Consider the following 24,286-nt stretch of genomic DNA (forward strand, 5'->3'; position numbering starts at 1 on the left):
CCACAAATCAAATTCTCTCCAATTAAAGAACGGTAGTGCACGGCAATGTTTGTGTGCCTGATTTTGTTCATTACGGGAATATTCCAATATGGTTGTTGTGTAGCTCTGGCGACAACCACATCATTAGAGAGGCACAGAGTGTCAGGACCATTGAGAAATGAGCCTAATGAATTAAAGGATCTCAGAGTAATATGTATTTTCAGATTAGTTCAGAGCTGTTTAGCCATGCCTACCCACCATTTCCAGAAAAATAAAATGAGCCTATTAAGAAGAAAGGCTCTCCATATTTCTCTTAATAATCCCCCTGTGACAACAAACAACCAATTCCCGTTGCAAAACTGATTAATACAGTATACTTCCTATTCTTTCACCACCTCCCCACAACCAATCATTCAACAGGCGTAAATAAAAAAAGATAATAATTATTCTCAAGTTACTTTTAAAGCTGGGTTTTGGTAAACCTTTATTGTACAGCCCTGTTTCAGCTGGTATTTAGCCAGCTATTCCTAAGAAACTATGTCATATGTGGTAAGTAACAAGGGGGTTCTGTAAAATAAAGAGTTGTTGGGTTTCCTAACTCTAAAACACTGTTGTGTTTTAGTGTCTTCAAGGCATCTAGGGAGCCAATTTTGAACTTCAAAAGACATACTACACTCCAAAGACTTAATAAATTGCAGCATTTCGAACTGACGGGTCAATGGGATCTCCTCACACATCTATTTTAAACCACTAATTCGCCATCACCAAAGACCAATGTGAATGTGCCACAAACCACATCCCCCAATGGTTAAGGTTGGGATTGGGAACATGAAGGTTTGTCCCGGACCAGTACAAGTCCCAGGAGTGTTCCTCTTGTCTCGAGGATGAAGCTGTGCATATCCATTCCATTACTGAGCCTGTAATTGGGTCAGCCCCGACATATGGATCGATAATCAGGAAAGCAAGGTTAGTCTGTTTATGTGACTCAATGGAGTGTGAAATGTTAGCTTCCGTGTCCAGGATGTAACATATCCTGAGTGGGACATTGATATGGAGGATTTCTCAGACACCATATAATCACCAGGAGAGGTTGGGTGGGGGGGCTGGCCTGTCTGGGGTAAGAAGTCGGTGACTGAGGATTTGAATATTTTCACAATAAGGAGATGCGGTTCACTTAGCATCTTGTACCGAGCAGATGGCTTACATTGTCCACTTTGTTAGGGCAGCACCTTTGTATGTAGCCTATCAGGTCTTTCCTTTCTTTTAATTTTCGAGCTCTGCACCTACCTGCTCCTTTAAGGTAATCCATCAGCATATTAATTCATCAGTTAGGGTCACTCTCCAGTTTCACTTTTTCTCCTCAAGCAGATCAGTGAATATGTATACATTCCCTCCATGTTGGCTAAGTCATACAGCACATTTGCTGACTATGAAAAGGGCAGTTGCCTGTATGACATTGATGCAGTATATCAATGTGTGTCTATTATTTTTCAAACCTGCTATTTTTAGCCCCATATCACTTCTCCTCTGATGAAGATCAATTAAATCACATATACTTGCCTATGTGCCTTTGTAATTGTATCTTTGGTAAACGGCAGAGAGAGCCCCTAAACCCCAATCTGATATACTGTATATACAGTTGTGGTCAGAAGTTTACATACACTTGTAAAGAACATGTATGTCATGGCAGTCTTGAGTTTCCAATCATTTCTACAACTCTTATTTTTCTGTGATGGATTGATTGGAGCACATACTTCTTTGTCACAAAAAACATTCATGAAGTTTGGTTCTTTTATGAATTTATTATGGGTCTTGTGACAAAATCTGCTAGGTCAAAAATATACATACAGCACCTTGAATTATCAATTTTGGTGAGAAAGTTGTGTCAATCAAATTTGCTTTGTGGCATGGCCTCTTAACTTCTTATGAGTGATTATGATTGACTACAGCTGGTGACTTATTTCAGCCCATTTAAATAGGGCTTGTTTGATACACTCATTACACTCAGCCAAAAACGCTACAATGGGAAAGTCTAAGGAGCGCAGCGTGGATCTGAAAAAGCGCATCATTGACTTGAACAAGTCAGGAAAGTCACTTGGAGCCATTTCAAAGCAGCTACAGGTCCCAAGATGAACTGTGCAAACAATTGTTTGTAAGTATAAAATGCATGGCACAGTTGTGTCACTGCCACGATCAGGAAGAAAACGCAAGCTATCACCTGCTTCTGAGAGAAAATTGGTCAGGATGGTCAAGAGTCAACCAAGAACCACCAAAAAGCAGGTCTGCCATGAATTAGAAGCTGCTGGAACACAGGTGTCAGTGTCCACAGTCAAGCGTGTTTTACATCGCCATGGGCTGAGAGGCTGCCGTGCAAGAAGGAAGCCGCTGAGGTGAAAATGGCCAAGGGACATTTAACCAAATATTAGCATTGCTGTATGTATATTTTTGACCCAGCAGATTGTCACATTTTCAGAAGACCCATAATAAATTCATAAAAGAACCAAACTTCATGAATGTTTTGTGACGAAGAAGTATGTGCTCCAGTCAATCACAGGAAAATAAGAGTTGTAGAAATGATTGGAAACTCAAGACTGCCATGACATACATGTTCTTTACAAGTGTATGTAAACTTCTGACCACAACTGTGTGTGTATATATATATATATATACACACACACACACATACAGTACCAGTCAAAAGTTTGGACACACCTTCTCATTCAATGGTTTTTCTTTATTTTTTATTATTTTCTACATTGTAGATTAATATTGAAGACATCAAAACTATGAAGGAACACATATGGAATTATGTAGTAAACAAAAAAGTGTTAAACAAACCAGAATATGTTTTATATTTTAGATTCTTCAAAGTAGCCACCCTTTGCTTTGATGACAGCTTTGCACACTCTTGACACGGTGTGTCCAACTTTTGACTGGTACTGTGTATATATATACACTCACCGGCCACTTTATTAGGTACACCTGTTCAACTGCTCGGTAACACAAATATCTAATCAGCCAATCACATGGCAGCAACTCAATGCATTTAGGCATGTAGACATGGTCAAGACGATCTGCTGAAGTTCAAACCGAGCATCAGAATGGGGAAGAAAGGTGATTTAAGTGACATTGAACGTGGCATGGTTGTTGGTGCCAGACGGGCTGGTCTGAGTATTTCAGAAACTGCTGATCTACTGGGATTTTCACGCACAACCATCTCTAGGGTTTACAGACTCTAGGGTCCGAAAAAGAGAAAATATCCAGTGAGTGGCAGTTCTCTGGGCGAAAATGCCTTGTTAAAGCGGTCAGAGGAGAATGGCCAGACTGGTTTGAGATGATAGAAAGGCAACAGTAATATATATATATATATATATATATATATATATATATATACACACTCACCGGCCACTTTATTAGGTACACCTTGCTAGTACTGGGTTGGCCCCCCTTTTGTAGCCCATCTGCTTCAAGGTTCGACGTGTTGTGCGTTCAGAGATGGTCTTCTGCATACCTTGGTTGTAACAAGTGGTTATTTGAGTTACTGTTGCCTTTCTACCATCTCAAACCAGTCTGGCCATTCTCCTCTGACCTCTGGCAGCATTTTCACCCAGAGAACTGCCGCTCACTGGATATTTTCTATTTTTCTGACCATTCTCTGTAAACCCTAGAGATGGTTGTGCGTGAAAATCCCAGTAGATCAGCAGTTTCTGAAATACTCTATGACTTACAGCATAGACACTTAAACACTCTCTGCCCGGTGCATGCATTACGCATCTACATGAACATAACTGAGGTGTTCAGGGGATGTGATCAACTGTTTGTGTGTTTCACCAACCCCACACAGGGTAGGGCACTATCCAAACAGTGGGTAGTGGAGGCTATTACAGAAGCTTACATTCAAAGGCCTGCAGCATCCAAAGGCCCGCAGCCCCCTTTGGAAGTCCAGGCAAGGGTCTAATTTGGAGATTTATGCTGCTGCCATTTGGGTTTCCCCTCACACTTTCATGCGGTTCTCCACAGACACGCATCCTGGGTGCTGGAGCTGAGTAGGGTGGACTCTATCAGGTTTTCTGTACAGACTCTGGCAATCTGGGCATTGTACAAATATCCCATAGTGAGATGTTGAAATTAGTCGACTGAAAGAGAACATTGGATAATGGTATGTAACCCAAAGATCTGCAAAGGCAGACTCATAGCAGCCTAAAGTAACTTGACCATCAAGGCCCACAATAGACGTAGTTTTTATTTTTTTATTAAGGTAACAGATTTAAAGTATTTCATTCAGGACTTTTGAGCCCAAGGTCATGGGTAGTAGATGTGTGTATTGTTCCTAAAGTAATTGGAATACAATTACAAGGGGTTGCTAACGTTTCTGGTTTGGTTTCTTAAAGTAATTGGATAGACAGCCGTTGGGAACACTTTTGTTGTGACTTTTGTCTGAGTTTCTTTTGGAGAAAGGGAGACAGTTTTACTTTTTCATGGTGTTTCTCATTAGGTTTGAGTGCACGATTGGTTTCACAATGTTATTGCGGCAGTAAATTGATAAGCATGGGCTATGTGACATACTACATGGGTTAGAGAGCCAAGATGAGCCCTATGAGTGGGCTATGTCTGGGCTCAACAGTAACCCAAAGATGTTAAAGAATAAGAAGGAAAAGGTGGCCACAGCATTTGCAAGCACTTCTTGTTTCTCACAAAACGTTCAAGGCAAGAATCAGGATCGTGTTGAACAGCAATCAAAACATATCAATACCAGACTAACCTTAGTGCAGACGTTCTGTTACAGCAAAGGATTCTTCCTTTAGTTTCTTGGCAAAAGGAAATCATCTCTGCCACACAAACAGCCTTACAGGACACATCTGCAGCTTTAGCAAAAGTGCAGACAGCTTATGATTACTTGTTGAACACACTTTTTGAGATTGACCAACACAGCCAGACACACAAAGAGAGTGTGATAGTATATCTGTTGATACAGTAAAGTTCCCAGTAGCCCCAGTGCACCAGACAACCACCATTACAACAGCTCAGGGTGATACACCAAGGCACTCAGTCATCACCACAACAGTGTCTCCCAGAGACATACATTCAATAGTTAGGAATATTGGGAAGATTGAACCTGCTCAGCGGGACCCAATGGATTTTTTAGCCACTCTAGAATGTAATGCTGATTTACATAGCTTAACTGATGATGACACGTGTGTTGTGTTGATGGCTTGTCTGCCCCATTCTTTGGCCAGCACTCTTACTCACAATATACAGACTAATAATGCAGATGTGGAAGCTAGGAAAAAGGCTTTGCTTGCTGTTTCACGTAGTTCCTGAAACTTTCTAATTTTAGAGCACAGATTTGAACAGTATTACACAGATTTTAAGCTAAAAATGAATATTTTTGATAAGAGTATAATTATATTGATTATTGATTGTCCATCAGCTACTAAGTCCAATAGTGCTTTTTGTAGTGTTATTTTTAGATTAATATTGGGGTTTTTTGCCAGTCATTAACAACATTAGACCAAAAGTTAATTCCAAAACAGATGATCGATTGGCAATTGTTGAATGCCTCATATGATGAGCATTCTTTTGGTTGCAATAATTTTATACAGCAATTTCAATTGAAAAAAACAAAGTGATGAGTCAATTGTTGTTTTATATATTGATGCCATGAGAATGTCAAATATCTGTTCCCAGTAATCTTGTATCCTGTATGGTGTAGCGGTCAGTGTTTTGGACCTTAAATGAAAGTGGTATACTGATCTAGTTAGACTAATCTTCTTCAGCCATTTGTGATTTTAATATGAAACTAAATCCTTACCTTCTCCTTTTCAAATGTTCCTCTTCCAATTTTGTGGCAAGGCTGCAATCAGTTGATTTATAACAATTTTGGATTGAGCATACAGTCCCATATTCTTTTAAAAGTTCTTTATGTGACATAATATTTTCAGCGTTTATAGTATCATTGATGAAAATTATTGTTTTAAGAATGGGTGATACTTTGTACAGTATTTGATTTTCAATGTACTATTTAATCTGTATAAAGGCAAAAAGGCCATTTTGAAAAAAGAGGATGAGCTTCTCTTAATAATCTGCTAGAGAAACAGTTTGGAGTTGGTAGTGCCATAAGTAAATATGTGAGCTGAGATATCACTAAGGAGTTAATCAGTGTGATTTTTCCATAAATGGATAGGTATTTACCTCCTCAAGGTTGCAAGATCTTGTGCATTTATATTTTTAGGGATATGAAGTATGTCTCCTGGAGTACAGTTGGGTCCATATATATTTGGACTCTGACACAATTTTTGCTATTTTAGCTGTTTACCAAAACATATTCAAGTTACAGTTATATATGAATATGGGCTTAAAGTGCAGACTCTCAGCTTTAATTTGAGGGTATTCACATCCAAATTGGAGGAAGGGTTTAGGAATTACAACTCTTTTACATGTAGCCCCCTCTTTTGCAAGGGACCAAAAGTAATTGGACAATTGACTCAAAAGCTGTTTCATGGACATGTGTGGGCTATTCCTTCATTATTTCTTTATCAATTAAGCAGGTAAAAGGTCTGAGTTGATTCCAAGTGTGGCATCTGCATTTGGAAACTTTTGCTGTGAACTCACAACATGTGCTCAAAGGAGCTCTCAATGCAAGTGAAACAGGCCATCCTTAGGCTGCAAAAACATCAGAGATATAGCGGCCATATTAGGAGTGGTCAAATCAACAGTTTGGTACATTCTGAGAAAAAAAGAACGCACTGGTGAGCTCGGCAACACAAAAAGGCCTGGACGTCCATGGAAGACAACAGTGGTGGATGATCGCAGGATCCTTCACAACATCCAGCCAAGTGAAGAACACACTCCAGGAGGTAGGCATGTCATTATCCAAGTTTACCATAAAGAGAAGACTTCACGAGAGCAAATGCAGAGGGTTCACAACAAGGTGCAAACCATTCATGAGCCTCAAGAATAGAAAGGCCAGATTAGACTTTGCCAAAAAACATCTAAAAAAGCCAGCCCAGTTCTGGAACAACTTTCTTTGGACAGATGAAACTAAGATCAACCTGTGCCAGAATGATGGGAAGAAAAAAGTATGGAGAAGGCTTGGAACGGCTCATGATCCGAATCATACCACATCTTCTGTAAAACACAGTGGATAGAGTGTGATGGCATGGGCATGCATAGCTTTCAATGGCACTGGGTCACTTGTGTTTATTGATAATGTGACAGAGGACAGAAGCAGCCGGATGAATTCTGAAGTGTTTAGGGATATACTGTCTGCTCAAATTCAGCCAAATTCAACAAAGTTGATTGGACAGCGCTTCACAGTACAGATGGACAATGACCCAAAATATACTGCGAAAGCAACCCAGGAGTTTTTTAAGGCAAAGAAGTGGAATATTCTGCAATAGCCGAGTCAACCACCTGATCTCAACCCAATCAAACATGCATTTCACTTGCTGAAGACAAAACTAAAGGCAGAAAGACCCACGAACAAACAACAACTGAAGACAGCTGCAGTAGGCCTGGCAAAGCATCACAAAGGAGGAAACTCAGCATTTGGTGATGTCCATGGGTTCCAGACTTCAGGCAGTCATTGCCTGCAAAGGATTCTCGACAAAGTATTAAAAATGAACATTTTATTTATGATTGTTAATTTGTCCAATTACATTTGAGCCCCTGAAAATAGGGGACTGTGTATAAAAATGGTTGCAATTCCTAAATGTTTCATACAATATTTTTGTTCAACCCCTTGAATTAAAGCTGAAAGTCTGCACTTCAATTGCATCTCAATTGTTTCATTTCGAATCCATTGTGGGGGCGTACAGAGCCAAAATCATGAAAATTGTGTCACTGTCCAAATATTTCTGGACCTAACTGTATGTCTACTGTTCCTTCAGCCCATTTTATCGATAAACTGCATGGTAATGAAAACATATCGTATTTCAGTTATCCAATACATAGTATAGCAAATTTTTCATAATTAGGATTTAACCCAGAGAGACTAGAGAAGTTGTCCAAGTCCTTAGTAAAACCTAGCAGTGATCTGGATTGTGGCTCAAGAAAAAGCTTTAATCATCTGCATACATTGACACTTTTGTATTCAAGCCCTGAATATCTAACCCCTTGATCATATTATTGGATTTGATTTTTGTTGCTGACCATAACAAACAAATATGATGACAATGGACAACCTTGTTTAACACCTGTTGACAGTTCAGTTCAGTACTACCATTTTTCATCATTTTACACCTGGGGCCCTGAAAAGCCTTTTCAAAATCCACTATGAAGAGCAGGCCTGGTTTCTCAATGTTCTATTTTTTCAAGTAATTGTCATATGTTATCTCTAATGTAGGACCATACAAAAATCCTCTGATCATGATGAATAATATCTGGTAAGATTTTCTTAATTTTGTGTTCTATAAATGTTGCCAGGATTTTTGCATCACAACACTGTAGGATAAGGGGCCTCCATTTTTTTTTAAATATACTGGTCTTTACTGAACTGAACACCCAATCCTGTTTTAGTAACAGCAAGATCAGACTCTCTTGTTGCATATCGAATAGTTTTTGTATGAATAGTTCAAACTTGCTTCCAATGGATATTTCAGTATCTCAATCAGTTTTTATCAAGCCATCAAGACCAGAGGATTTTCCTGTCTGAAAAGATTGAATTACCTTAAGAAGTTAATCTTCTGTTATGTCACCTTCACACATTTTTTTGTACTGATGATAATTTAACATTATCACTAGGAAAGAAGTAATTGCAATAATCATCATTGAGTGGACATGGAGGATAAAATAAAATAAAAAAATATTATATTATTAAATATTATTATATTGCACTTCCAATTTCAGAATATCATTTGGAGATACATGGATTGTTCCATCATTTGTAATGAGTTGTATATTATTTTTGGTTACATTTCAGTATCGAAGGTTGAAGAAACATTTTGTGAATGTTTACTATTTTCCATCCAATTTGCTTTATTTGTTTATAATAAGTAAAATATATACTAGATCGTTCTTGAATAAGTTCCTTCAGTTCTTTTTGTTTGGTTTTCTCAGTTGTTCTGTTCTTCTATAGTACAGTTTTTATCCGTATCCACTTGTCCTGTTAGTTTCTCTATTATTGTTATTAGCCTAATCTATTTTAACCGTTTTGTTTTAACGATGAGTATTGAACTGAATGGCTTCTGAAAGCACATTTGAAAGTGTCCCACACAATAAGAGGATCAGCTGTACCTATATTATCAAGTCCATATTCTAAAGTCAGTTATTAATAATGTTGTCTTATTTAAGAACATACTATCATTCAAAACGTTTTGATTAAATTTCCAATATCCCCATCCACATGGACATTTTGTAAGAGTTATTTGAAGGCCAACTACACAGCTACATCACATTCTGTCACCTAACACTTTTTTAACTTTTGGTGGCAAAGAGAAAGGCACAAGGAAATAGTCAAGATGACGAGCTTTCTTTAGCCTCCTCCATGTATATCTGTATATATGATCATTTACAGTATGGTTTCCTCCAATGATGTACTTAAAACTGTGTTGTGGTCCCCTACCATAATAATAGGATCATTTGTTGCTTCTGAGCTCAATAGATTGTCATAAATATTCTCAAAGAAGTGTGGATCATCATTATTTGGACCATGTAGATTAAGAAGCCAAATCTGTTTATCGTCCAATAGCATCTTCAAGATTACCTTACTGAACAGATATATTTAGATAGGATCAAAGGAAATTTGGGATCAAAATTGTTTTTAAATAATATCATCACCCCTTTTTGTTTTTGTTTGCCCCAAGTCCTTTTTGTACGCAACTTCATCTAACGCTGTGTAATGGGTTTCTTGCAAACAATAAATGTACTCTTTCTCCTTCAACCATGGAAAAACTGCTCTTCTTTTCTTATAATCTGCTAAACTGTAACAGTTATAGCTAGCTGTACTTATTTCACCAATTACCATACACATATTTCACATACTTACACATATTACAGTATAATCGCCATTAATCCTGCTACATTTCTACAAAAAAAGTACCATGATAATCATACTGCTAGACATAGGTGTCCCTGAGATTTACAAAGTATCTCACTGTCCTCCGTTTTCCCTCCCTTAAAACATTTTTCCCTATCCCTTTCCCTAAACATGCCATAAAACCTCCCATCCCGGATCACCCCACTTGCGCCATCATCACTTTCCAATGGCTAAGTGTGTAACACTCCAACTGTCCCATATATAATATAATATCGGATAGCCATGTTATGAGATGATTTCACTAGTCAATAACATAACAAGAAAAGGGCAAAAAAAAATGACAAAGAAATGAAAATAAAAAAGAATGAAAAATAAAAAGAATAGCATATAAGAAAACAAGCCTAAAACACCAGCCAACACCAACTACCTTGATAGTTACCACAAAGATAACAGCCACATTGACCTCAACACCAGCAACAGTCATAGGTACATGTAGCGTATAGTCTATCCACACCCAGCGATGGTGAGGGATCAAGTTACAAGAGTCACAAGATCTATCAAACCAATGAACATACAGGTTGGTATAACATGAAGATGTAAATGTTTTGTATACTACATCAGACTGGGTGATAGATTAAACGCAAAAACACTACAAGAGCTGATGGAAAACTCAGTTCTTGACCACACGCCTGGACCCAGAGAACGGACTTGCTCTGCTGCCTGATACACCAAGTAAAAAACTAAATCCTTAAACACAGAAGTTGTTACCTGTCCACTAAGCCAGATATAGAGTGAAAGCTACGCACTTTACACCATACTTGTGTTAAACACTTCTGGTATGCCCTTCAACACAAAAAGAATGACACCTCAAAATGTAGGCATTTGGTGTTTACCCAGATATTTGTTCTTTGTCAATTCGCTTAACATAAGACAATGTCAAATTGACATTGTATTTCCATAGCTTTTTGTTACATTTCTTTCTGACCCCTCTGGGAACAGAGCCTCTGTCTTGTAGTCAGTCACTTCGCATCATTGATGTGACCTTTCATGTGTCTCCCATTGGTCAGTCACTGACATTATATCACTGTTTCGTGATTCAAATGAAAGTTCCTTCTGAAAAGACTCAATTGTCTTCCAGCCCTCTAGACTTAGCAGAGGCAACACTTTAATAACACTGACTACATTCTAATGGGCTGTCGTAATTGAGCTTTATCTGCTTCAGTAGTTAACCAGCCAACCATGCTTAATGTTTCAATGCCAGAACAGAAGTGGCAACCTAGCCTCACATTCACTGTCATATCCTCTGACATAAAATGACAAGATGCTCATGTCAAGAAAATCTTTATATTTCCAACAAATGCTCAGTCACTAGCCTGGGAAAGCAAAATAGTTATCGACACAAAGGCCTTTGCAGAATGTTTTCAAGATGATTCCCTAGAAAGCCTTGGGAAGCCCCATCTTGCATTCTGATGTCCAAGACAGCGGAACTAAGCCCACTTTGCAAGCCAACCAAAGCTCAGGGGGACGATTCACAAAACACAGCATGAATCTTTGGATTTCTGATCTCTTTGATAGAAAATGGGAGTCCATGGATCTCCACATGAGCCAGGCTGAATTGGACCTTTCCATGTCATGATGGTTGCCAACTACCTTGGTCCTAAAGAGCTACAGGGTGTGCAGGCTGGGTCATCCCAGCCAGCCCAACACTAAGACACCTGACCTATTTCACCAGCTTATCGTCCAGAACTTGAACAACGGACAGACCCTCAAAGGCAGGGAACAGAACACTTACCTTGAAGAGGCGCAGGATGTTAGCCACCATGATGGACACAGAGCTGGCCGCGGCCCCTATGACCCCCACCACCTTATCCGGCTTGGCGAAGATGGGTGGGTCCCCATTGGCGCAGCGCACGTCCGAGCCGTCACGCTCAATGAGCGCTTGGACGAAGGTCAGTGACTGCTCCAGGGCGTAGGTGTCGCGCGAGCATGTGTCCAGAATGCGCGCCCCCAGTGTCACGTTGGGCAGGAGCTCAGGGTCCTTGTTGATCAGGTCAATGGCGAACAACATGGCCTCCAGCCGGTGGATCCCCTTCTCCTTCTTCAGCTCACCGCAGGGTACACCCCTCTCGCCCCGGGAGTGCACGGGGAACAGGCCGCCCAACATGATGTCTCCGTCTAGTCGGATAGAGTGGGCGTATTCCAGTGGTGGCTGGGGGTCCGTGGGGGATTTCTGTGTCGCGGAGCCCAGCAGCCAGACACACTTGGCCGTTAACAGAAGGAAGAGGAAGCTGTGGTGAGAGAGGGAGGGGCCCTTGGACTCCCTAGCCATGGTTGGAGCAGAAGGATAGTGGGGCGGTGGAAGAGTGGTGAAGCAGCACTGGGTGATTGTAAAGGCAGGCAGCAGATGGGTGGCGATGGTGGCGGCAGTGGTGGTGGGCACACAAGGTGGGATGGACCATGGGTGCCCTCCTCTCTGGATCAGAGCAGGGTCGGGGATAGTGGTCTGAACTAGGAGGGGTTACCTCTGTGTTTTAGAGTGCCACTGATACATGTACCAGATGTCCCAGGGGGGAAGCGGAGGAGGGGGATGTAGCTTGAACCCAAGGCAGGAGCTGGAGAGAAGAGACAGACTGAGCCTCTCAGACTTACTCCAGATCTCTGGCTCTCACATTCTCGTGGGACCCTGTTTGTTGTGGGTGAGACGAAGGGGAGAGACAGTCAATCTGTTACACTCTACATTGGTTCATATCTCTCTTTTAGACACAGATGCATAGGTCATTAAACACATAACACATCCATAGCATATACATCACACACACCCACACACAAAGTCCCATATGGAAGCTTTCATTCACACACACACACGCACGCACGCACACACACAAACAAAACAATAGAACAAGCAAAGACACTGCAAACATCCACATGACACGGCAGGGAATCTCTCTTTCAAAATTGTGAAATCTTCAAACGTGCAGTAAGTGCTGTCATATCTGTGTAAACTGTTAACAAAACTGAGATTGTGATTGATCAAAAACATCAAAGAATTGTAACATCATGTTATAAGCTACTGCAATATCGATGAGTTTAATTCTTGCCCTGAATTTAAATTGTTATTGTGTTTTTAACCAGCAAGTTAATAACGGAATGCAGTTATTCTGTATATCAAAATGTATTGAATGCACGACAATCAGCATACCCTAGTCTTATAGATATCTTGTCACACAATAGAATTGATTGCTGCTCTATTTCACTAACCCTTGCACATTAAACCCTGTGTGTGTGTGTGTGTGTGTGTGTGTGTGTGTGTGTGTGTGTGTGTGTGTGTGTGTGTGTGTGTGTGTGTGTGTGTATGCGTGCCTGACTGCCTATGTGCAAAATTAATAATTAAATGCAGGTCCTATCTCCTCTTATTCAGTTACAGTAGGTTTGTTTGTTTATAACAGGATACAGTGGTGTGCCATCTCATTCCATCTAAGACAGGATACACTGAATAGATGTTGTTCCCAAAATATATGTGTGTGAGAGAGAGAGAGAGGGGGGGGGGGGGGGGGCTGCTGCCTCGTTTAATAATCCATTATGTTCCTCCTCTGCAGGTGTTCCTCTGAGACATATGAAAACTCATCATTTCTACTACTGTATTGAAATTATGATCAGTCTCTTACTCTGTTCCTACCTTTTAACTTAATCATGACCATTTTAAAAGCATAATAATGGTCGATTGGTTCTCCTCACTTGTGCTATAGGTTAGCCAACTCGTCAAGGGAAAGCCATTGGCCATGATAAAACGGGTTAGTCAAAAATAATAACAGCTAAAATGAAGCTGTGAAAACTTTATAGACACTATAACAAAATTGGTCTTTCTCTTTCAAGTAACCTGCCTAAACGGCCCTTTAAAGCGCGTGTAAACATACACGCACCTTTACCTGCTGAATAGCGCATCAACGTGTTGTTCTGACAGGTCATTCCTTATATGGTCATTAACTTCTAGTTCAGGGTTGAAACAGCCTTCTCGAATGATAGTCAATGTAATGTAATATCATTCGATTTATATCTATAAAATAATTATATAGCATATTATTCAGACTGAGAGAATGATGTCAATAACCAATCAATTCGTGTAGCCTAGGCTACTTCAAAAATAGTTATGTTAACGCTTAGGCCTATTTCATATCAAAACGAAGAGCATTATGCTTCATATCAAAACGAAGAGCAGTATGCAATCTCGCACAACCTGTTCAACTGCTATGATCTTGTGACTCGCATGTGACAATTAACTGGTGCATCGAGGAGCGTGTCGGTGGGCTAACTGTAGCACAGCCTGTATAACCATTGGTATGCACCTTCTGTTCATTCCGTCAAAGTATGCTCCCCTACCTGATCTCTTAATATCAATTTACATAACCTATCAAAATCCCTAATATCAAAATATTGTTTTCTGTCCTATTTCTAGGCTATTTCTGTTTGAAATTCACTGATATTTTTACACTTGCGAACAGGTGACCGATTGGAACATTGAAAGGAGAGACAATAAATACCACTCTGTGTGTGCTAGATATTTCGTTTTGGAGCATTCCCCCTCGCAATCATATTGATGTTAATATGTAATCATCTTCCGCAAAAAAAAATATCCCACTATCCTCTTAAAGCTGTTTATGTGCAATATAGGTGATTACTTTTAGTGTATAATTGGAAACTGATTGTACATCTACAATGGTGAAGAAGAAAAGAAAGAAGAAGAAAGATGAAAAACATTGCGCTTGTGAAGTTATGTCGACGGTACTGTACACCAGGATGCAGCGTGGGCAATCCGTGCAGTACCCGTCAGCGTAGAAATGTAACCTGCTACACCAGAAACGTGTAGTTACGTGTGGATGTAGAATAAATAGCCCTCCCTGTCTATTTCTACAAGGAACTTCAAATGCATCAGTTCCTGATGTTGAACTTGTTGTTTTATGTTGAGAGTCGTGAATATCTCCGAGTTAAGGTTTGCCCTTTACCTCCAAATGTACATGAGGACTGGTTTATCAGCTTGTTTTTCAAACAGGTACCGCTATTGTATGCATGCACTACGATTATCATTGCTTCTATTGCATGACCATACCATGAAGCCGAGTGAATATGTTTTTACGAGTCCAACACTGAAACCTATCATTTCAGGCACTTTTTACGCGCGTGGATCCGAGAAAAATACACTTCAAGCCTAATTTGTTATTAGCCGCACATCGTCTACTACGCTTTACACACGCGGTAACATTTAATACGATATAGTCTATCAACTCCGTATCACGCTAGTCCCACTGGCGTGAATTTCACGCGCTTGGTGTAGCAGGGCTGTTAGGAACAAGGCAAATTAAAATATGGATCATCTTTCATTTGAGTAGTTATAGGTGTTTTTGTTTGAACAAATAAGTAGCACTTACCTGCCGGGGACTGAGATCGGGTCCCTCACGCTCTTACTGCCAAACCATTTCTGTGCGCGCCAATGCTCGTGGTGCTGAAAGAACAGCTCATCAAGACGGCACAAGCGCGTCTCCGTCTAATGGAAGCACCCAATACTCCGGCCGTTATTTCATTGACTATTTAAATAAAAATAAAAATAAACATTTTAGACTTGAACGGATTATAATAACGTTTCAGAATCGTAAAAAGGCTCTTTCTGCTGGCGCGACAACTATTCCATACCTCAATACATTTTGGTCGGCTCGTACCTCAGTGCAATATAGGCTAGAGGTTTCTGTCATTTATTATAGATACTTACTTGTAGACAATTTAAAGTGTCTTTTGAAGTAAGATGCCTGCAGGCTCTACATCAAACGTTACACCCAGGGGGAAATCGTATGCACTGTGGATGCTGAAGTATGGGAAACAAGAACTTTCCTTTGTGAGACAGTGAACAAATACAGTAACCATGCGCCATCTTGTGGGCTAATAAATAGACAACAGTCGCACAGCTGTCAAATACTACGTACTGTACCAATCTTCACCCTTTTCCTGCAGTGTGCACTTGTAAACTCCCCTGTGTGGATTTAAAAGCATGACATTGGACTTGAGAGTGGTTTCTCTCATATCTCTTTCATCAGCCCATTCCTCTTTTAAAATGTGGGGAGTACACAGCAGGAAAAGGGTGGAAAATTGGGAAACAGCATACAGAGGACACGAGTCAGGGGTCCAGGAAACAGGCGGCATTTGCAAGTGTGGTCACAGATTGCTGGTACATGGCCCCTGGAGTCCGCAGGGTTGACATCACAGAGGGAGGAGTCAGGGACCCTCCCTCTGTAGCAGGTAAGCTAGAGGCACAAGGTTACACAAGACAGGGGGCTAATGGGTAAAACACCCAGTCGTAAACTCACATCAAAGAAGGCGCAAAAAGAAAGAAGAGCCAAAAAAAATGTATTCAAAGGTATTTATTATTGAACAAGTTAAATGGGGATCATACACACAAAGTAAAACAATTGAATAATTACTATTAATAATTACAAAAACAAGGAAGATCATTCATAAAAACCAACATAAAAGCAACAATAACAATGAAATACTTACAATATATAACAATCAAACGTTCTCCTACTAATTTCTAATTTAATTTAAACTGCTCCAGCCACTGCTCCTTCCACACTGTCTCACTGGAAGGGCAGTAGATGGTGCCCGTAAACTGGCTGTGGCCAGTCTATGCAGTCCGGTGCTGACCATACGTTTTGCAGGTGTTGGCCAGCACTGTGCTAGTATACGCCCGTTTTTGTGGGGCAGGAGGGGCAGTAGGAGCTGAAGTGGCTGACCCTTGTATGAATAGTGTGTGGGGGCCCAGAAACACCAAAGGAGCCCTCAGAACCACACTTTGGCCAGGGGCCACAGAGGGCATTGCAGGGGTTCCAGGAAGCATTGGGGCTGGAGTGTAGGTGGCACTAACAGAGGCCGTAGGAGGGATGTGTGGGCACAGAGAGAATGGGGCTTGGTATAGGGTCCTCAGAGGCCGTGGCAGGGAAGGTGGCACTCGCAGAGACGGTAGGAGGGTGGAGATGCCTGAGAAAACTGGGACAGGGCTAGTGGTCCTCACAGAGGTAATATAAACTAATCACTACAATCCAAGCTATTGATGGTTTAGCCTGTAGTATATTCACCTGAGCAGGCCTCCTAGACAAGTCAAAGTTTGGCTTTGCCACAGTAACATGAGCACCACCAAACATTGACTTATTGAACTGAAAGACAGAGAGAAAAAGCTTCTTTTTTTTTCAAGAAACAGAGAACAATAAATCACAGTAAAAAGGATATGTTACAAATGATCATGACCAGATCCATAGTTACAGTGGTGGAGTGCACACGTATTGTGACAATAGTGCATATAAATAAAATATTTACCGTAGACAAGTTCAATGTCGCCCTTGGTGTGGAGGCTGGCACAGGAACAGAGACAGTCAGAGGGGCAGCAGAGGCAGCTGGTCCAGATGGGTGCTTAAACAGAGGCATTATTAATGTATGGCATTTCATTTCAGTTAATCAGAAAAGGTAATGACTGAATGTTCTTTGCCTCTAAGCCTGTTTAAGATTACCATCTGTGAGTGGAATCCACAGACACACCTCCGCATCCCTCCAAACAAGGTGGTCTGGCCCCCGACCTGCATCGGACATGTCTATCTGTAACAATGGATAATGTAGACTTGCTGATGGGATGTGTTGCATTTGAACTGAAAATGATCACATAGCTCTGAGCAAGCATAATACTTTATGATACAATATGCAATGTACAGTAATGACCATTCGGTGACCAAATGTTGTATTGTAAGGAAGTTGGCATTTACTAGTGGATCGTTTTCACAAGTAGGCTATGCATTTAATGACTGCGTTTAAGAAACAGACAATAAAATGACAAATTCCATTTGTGAAACGGTCCATTCAAGATATTCCTCCTGAAAGAGACCATACAACCTCTTTTGATGGGGAGCTGGCCTGTTGCATGCCAGGCCAAGCCTCCGTGTTGGCAAATGCCCTCAGCCGGGATATCCATTCTCCATCCGACATGGCCTTGTGTGTCTTTGGTTTTGACAGCTGAACCCAACAAAGGACAGAGACATAATATTACCACCATTACAATGAACAGGGAACAAGCGAAATTACAAGGCTAAGACAGGACACATGTACGGATGGTCTTATTGATAATTAATCAGTCAGTGTCCAACAATGTTATGTATAGCTAATATACAGACAAATGTTTGAGCTATTTCAAACACCATAGCTAAACAGTGAGCCCCTCAATATCCATGTAAAGGAGGTTTGTGGATTCTAGAGCTATCATATCCTAACAATACAATGATGAATATGTTTGATTGATGGAAACAATGATCGAGGGCTAATCAAACACATCGTAACATGGTAGTAAAAAGTTCAATCTGAGAAACAGACATAGGTTAATAGCAGGCAGGAGAATGACAATACCGGTAGATATAACGTTACTTATCTTATCATAACCACAGCTCTGATCGGTAATCAATGTGACATATTAAAAATGATTACTTGTAACAAAGACAACTTTGAACATTTCCTGTATCGTTATCTTCTACTACTCGACAGTAAACTGGCTACTGTAACGCCGGTACCTCCTCACGCAAGTCTCCCTACCAAAGCATAGCTACTGTATCGGTTTTCTAATGAACTGGGCAACTTGACAGACACTAGATATTCGATTATTTCAGATATCTAGCCAATTAAATATTTACCTCACTCTGTAAACTGGAGAGAAATCTTGCTCAAAAAGTAAAGTTTTGCTAGCCACTAAAAGTAGCAGCTACATAACTTAATGGCAGTTTAACACATTACCACTGTTGAATAGCTAACATACAATTATCTGTCATGACTGTCATGATCATATTTTACCATGTGAATTGAAAGAAAGGGTGTCCGCTCCTCTTAGTGATGAATTGGCAGATTAATACAAAAAAGGATTTGCACAGCTATCCTCATTTTACAGCCATTGATCCTAATAGGGCATAAATAATTAAACATCAGAACAAAATAAATACGATAAATAATTATGATGTAGGCTACCCATTAAGGTTACTGGAGTTTATCTATATGTGCTTTATCCTTGGTTAAAGAAAAGCATCTTCTATAGCGCGTATTGTTCTATCAGCAGAATTATGTACTGCACCTGCATTGCCCTGGTGCCAACATAGCTTGTTGGCTAAGGCGTGTGCTTTTCATATTGGTAAGCCAGTGCGCATGCTCGATCGGCAGAGGCCTACGCGTTCCTGTGTGATTCTTGTCTTGATAACCTAGTGTGCATGCTCAATCAGCAGAGGCTGCCCAGGGGTCGCCTTTTGCTTAGTTGTTCAAGAATTGGGCATCTCTGGCTCTGCACTCTCCTGGTTTGCATCCTACCTAGCCGATCGCTCTTACCAGGTGAAGTGGAGAGGATCGCTGTCCTCTCCACGAGCCCTCACCACTGGGGTCCCCCAGGGCTCTGTCCTAGGGCCCTTACTGTTCTCCCTCTATACCAAATCTCTTGGCTCGGTAATTTTCTCACATGGTTTCGCCTACCACAGCTACGCAGATCACACTCAACTCTTTCTCTTTTTCCCCCCTTCTGACTCACAGGTGGCAACACGTGTCTTTGCGTGTCTTGCAGACATTTCTGCTTGGATGTCAGCCCACCACCTCAAGCTCAACCTTAACAAGACTGAGTTGCTCTTCCTCCCAGGGAAAGCCTGCCCTCTCCAAGACTTCTCCATCACCTCCTCCAATACAGCCAAGAACCTTGGGGTGATCCTTGACAACCACTTATCCTGTGTGGCGAACATCACAGAGACAGCACGCTCCTGTAGATTCTTCCTCTACAACATCAGAAGGATACGTCCATTCCTCACCAGAGAAGCAGCACAACTTTTGGTCCAAACACTTGTGATCTCTCGCCTTGACTACTGCAACGCACTCTTGGCCGGTCTCCCTGCCTCCACCATCAGGCCTCTGCAGCTCATCCAGAACGCTGCCGCCCAGCTGGTGTTCAATCTCCCCAAATTCTCCCATGTCACTCGCCTCCTCCGCACCCTTCACTGGCTCCCGGTAGCAGCTCGCATCAGATTCAAGACCCTGGTGCCCGCCTACCTGGCAAAGGGAACAGCCCCTCCCTACTTGCAAGCAATGGTCAGCCCCCAAACCCCTGCCCGATCACTCCGCTCTTCCAGCTTGGCTGGCTGCCTGGCACCGCTGCCTCTACTTGAATGCAGCAGTCGCACTACTCGGTCACGGCTTTTCACTGTCCTGGATCTCCAGTCTATTTACATTCTGCAGTGCGTAAGCTGGCAAACTATATGGACACACTATAGCAACACGTCAAACCCTCCGGTTTTCCAAGAGGTTCTGTTAATTTAAGCACTTTGTGTTAATTGTATTTGTAAAAGCGCTATTCAAATCAATTACATTGTGTAGTTACAGCGAGCTAACTTGGATTATGCTTGCCACCCACCAAATTCGCTAGCCAACTAAAGCACTTGGATGATAAGAATATCCCTTGGTTGTGTAGATTCCTCCACCCTAAATGTATGGAAAAGATTAGCACTTAATAAAACCAGGAAAACAAGTAAATTAAGTAAATCTACGCAACGGACAGCATGGGATGTGGACATACCGTAAAACTTCCAACAGGCGCTGAGTCTCCAATAGTAGCCGGGTCACTAATGATATTGAAGCAAATAAGCTCCGATCCCTATTAAACGCCGGGTCAAAATACATTGTTTACCGGAAGGCCTATATATATTCTGTTGATATTAGCGGATGATTAATGCGACGCATTTTGATTCTGAGCGACCTGCAACATCGCAACATTACCGGTATATACAGTCTGACAGATTGTTCAATGAAAACGATAATAAATGACCAAAGATGAATCTTGTTTTGACTGATTTATTGTATATTATTGTGGCGATCGTGAAAAGCAGAGGCTTAATAGCTTTTAGTGAGTTTATTGTAATTTATACAACAGTACACAAAAGACTTAACTTAACCAACAAAACTAACATTGGGCCATTAAAACCAACAACACTCAAACCTACAGTTTTGCCCCGGACATTCACACTGCAAGGCATGATGGGAATAGAGCAGCAGCCAATAACAGTAGCCTAAACAATAGAACAACAATAGCCCCGCCCCTCACTACATTGCCCCCACCAGCATGTCGTCTGTCCTCAGCCGACAACAAAGTCCTTATAGCGACGGGGAAGCTTCCCCCGCCGCCTGTGAGCCTGTGGGGTCGCATTTCCCAGAACCCCCACTGTCTGTTTGATTTGGAGGGCTCGTCGGTGTGAGTTGAGCCGTGCTGGGTGAGCTGGATGTGTCAGAAAGTCCGGCCGCCAAGGGGCAGTAGGGTGCCAAGCGGTCTCTGTGCAACACCACCACCCGCCCACAGGCTATGTCCACAGGGGTCCGCAGCTCTCTGCTGAACATGAGTGTGGCTGGTGTGCACCCCGTGCTCTCTTGCACCGCTGATCGATAAGCCCACAGGACAAGGGGTAGGTGACGGTCCCAGTCTCGCTGGTGTCGTGAGGTGACGATAGCCAGTTGCGTGGCAAGCGTCCGGTTGAACCTCTCCAGTAGTCCGTCGCTCTGGGGGTGGAGGGGCGTTGTCCTGGTCTTGCTTACCCCCATGCGTTTGCACACCTCAGCGAACACTTGCGCCTCAAAGTTCCGCCCCTGATCACTGTGCAGTTCCTGAGGTGCCCTGAACCGACAGAACATCTCGCACACCAGGCGCTCGGCTGTGGTTACAGCACTCTGGTCAGGGACCACAGGGACCTCTGGCCATTTAGTGAAATAGTCCATGGCCACAAGGACGTAGCGGTTCCCGCTGTCTGTGGTGGGGAATGGGCCCAGGATGTCCACCCCAACCCGCTCCATGGGGGCCCCCACCTGGTATTGCTGCAAAGGGGCATGGGAACGTCCAGTCGGCCCCTTCTTAGCAGTGCAGGCGTCACAGCAGTGAACAAAAAGTTCTGTGTCCTTCCTGCAACCAGCCCAGTAAAAACGCTGGCGCAGCTTGTTGAGGGTCTTGGCCACCCCGTAGTGCCCTGCCCCCACCGAACCATGGACTGCGTGTAGCACCCGTTGGCACCAGTCCTTGGGCACCAGTAACTGCCACACATTTCTCCTCCAGCCTGGCGCAAGCCAGACCCTGTATAGCAGTCCATCACGCCGTGCCAAGGTGGCCCACTGCGAGAAGTAGGCCTTGGTCTCCACTGACGAGGCAGAGACAGCTTGCCAGGGGGGGCGTGCCCGGTTGTCAACCCACTGTCCCACCCTGGCCAGTGAGTGAGGTCACTGTCCTGCGCTGCCTGCCACTTCTCATCTGGCCCAACTTGACCTGTGGCGGCAACCTGGAGAGTCGCTCCATCTCGCTCCTCCTGGCACAGTGTCTACAGTCCTCACAGGGACGTCGGGACAGGGCATCTGCATTGCTGTGCAGGCGCCCAGCTCGGTGCTGGACCTCAAAATTATAGTCCTGCAGGGCCTCGATCCACCGGGCCATCTGACCCTCAGGCTCCTTGAAGCTGAGCAACCAGGTCAGGGAATCGTGATCTGTCCGCAGAAGGAATCGCTGGCCGTAGGGGTAGGGGCGAAAGTGTTCGAACGCTGTGACCACACTGTGACCAGGAGCTCACGTCGGGTGACGCAGTATTTGCGCTCAGGGCGAGACAAGGAGCGACTGTAATAAGCCACCACTCTCTCTACGGAGCTGGGCAAAGGCGGCTGTACAGTTGTCCTCCCAATTGAACTCCCTCCCCTTGCCGGTGAGACGGTGTAGGGGGCTGGCAATCGAAGCAAAGTTGCGGACAAAACGTCGATAGTAGGAGACGAGCCCTAGGAAGCTGCGCACCTCACTGACATTTTGGGGGATTGGCCATTCCTTTACCGCCTCCACCTTGGCAGGGTCCGTAGCCATGCCTTCTGGTCCCACCACATGGCCCAAGAACTTGGTCTCGCGCTGAAGCAGGTTGCACTTTTTGGGGTGTAGGCGCAGGCCTGCCCCCCGAATGGCTTGGAAGACCTGGCGGAGATTCTCCAGGGCCAGCTCGAAGTCCGTGGCATGGACTAGAATGCCATTGAGGTATACCACGCACTGGTTTCTCGGAATGTGAGCCAGCACCCTCTCCATAAGTCTCTCGAACGTGGCGGGGGCATTGCAGAGACCAAAGGGCATCACCCGGAACTGCCAGAGCCCTTGGCCGATGGTGAAAGCCGTCTTGGGTCTTGCATCTGGTGCCAGCTCCACCTGCCAGTAGCCGCTCCGCAGGGTCTAGTGAGCTGAACCACTGTGACCCTGCGATTTTGTCCAAGGCGTCGTCTATGCGGGGCAAGGGGTAGGAGTCCTTTCGGGTTGCATGGTTCAAGCGACGATAGTCCACACAGAACCTCCAGGTCTCGTCCTTCTTTTTGACCAGGATGGCAGGGGCAGCCCAGGGGCTGTTGGATGGCTCTATCACCCCCGCCTCAGCCATCTCCCGGATCATCCGCTCTGCGGCTTCTTGTTTGGCAAACCCTAGTCGGTGGGCTCGCAGTCTAATGGGCGGGGTCGTGCCCTTGTCAATCGAGTGTTGCACCAGGTTGGTCTGGGTGCAGTCCTGATTACGTGCAGCAAAAATGTCTGTAAACTGCTGGAGCAGGTCTCGCAGCTGTTGGCTCTGCTGAGCATCGAGCCCTTCACTGCTCCGCTGGTACAGGTCCTGGATAGCGTTGTCAACGTCTGACGATGGGGCCTGAGGGATCGTAGCCTCCGCGGAGGTCATCGTCGTCGTAGGTGGACCAGGCGGTGCCGTTGTCACCTCAGGGGGTGGTGACAGTGGCTGTGGAGATGGTGGTGGTGTGGCGATTGGTGGACACAGCTGGGCTTGTGTACATCCTACCTTCCCCCCTTGACGGCGCTGGAGGGCCAGGGTCTCCATGCCGAGGTGAATGGTGTTCCTCGACACATCCACCCTAGCCCCCCAACGAGTCAGCAGATCCAGCCTGATGATGCAGGGGTCTAGAATTTCGGCCAACCAGAACTCATGGGTAGTTTCGGTGTTCCCCGCCTTCACTGGCAGCGTGAGTTTCCCCAGCATCCCAGCTAGTTCTCCGGTCACTGTTCTGATCTTACAGGCGGTGGGCGTCCACCCTGTCTCTGGAAGCACCCCTGGACGTACAATAGAGATGGTGGAACCCGTGTCCACGAGGGCCCAGCAGGGGTGTCCCTTGATGGAACAGAGGAGGTAGAGGCCGTGTGCGTGGCCCACTCTACCAATCTTGTCAGTGTTCTCGATGGGGGTTATGGTTGGTTGGACGGGTGGCAGTCTCCCCAGGGTGCCT

At 43.5% G+C, this 24,286-nt stretch overlaps 1 protein-coding gene across 1 annotated transcript in view; it reads right to left on the reverse strand.

Moving 5' to 3' along the window:
• Positions 1-12,284, reverse strand: part of grm8b (glutamate receptor, metabotropic 8b) — a gene marked incomplete at both ends in the record, with an annotated part of 151,231 nt that extends 138,947 nt beyond the window's left edge. Inside the window, one exon of the mRNA XM_083667148.1 lies at positions 11,748-12,284. Within this exon, the coding sequence (XP_083523274.1) occupies positions 11,748-12,284 (537 nt within the window). The remainder of the gene's footprint in view (positions 1-11,747) is intronic.
• Between the last annotated feature and the right edge of the window lie 12,002 nt (positions 12,285-24,286).

Source organism: Argentina silus (genome assembly GCF_951799395.1).
Source record: "Argentina silus genome assembly, chromosome: 3".
Taxonomy (NCBI): domain Eukaryota; kingdom Metazoa; phylum Chordata; class Actinopteri; order Argentiniformes; family Argentinidae; genus Argentina; species Argentina silus.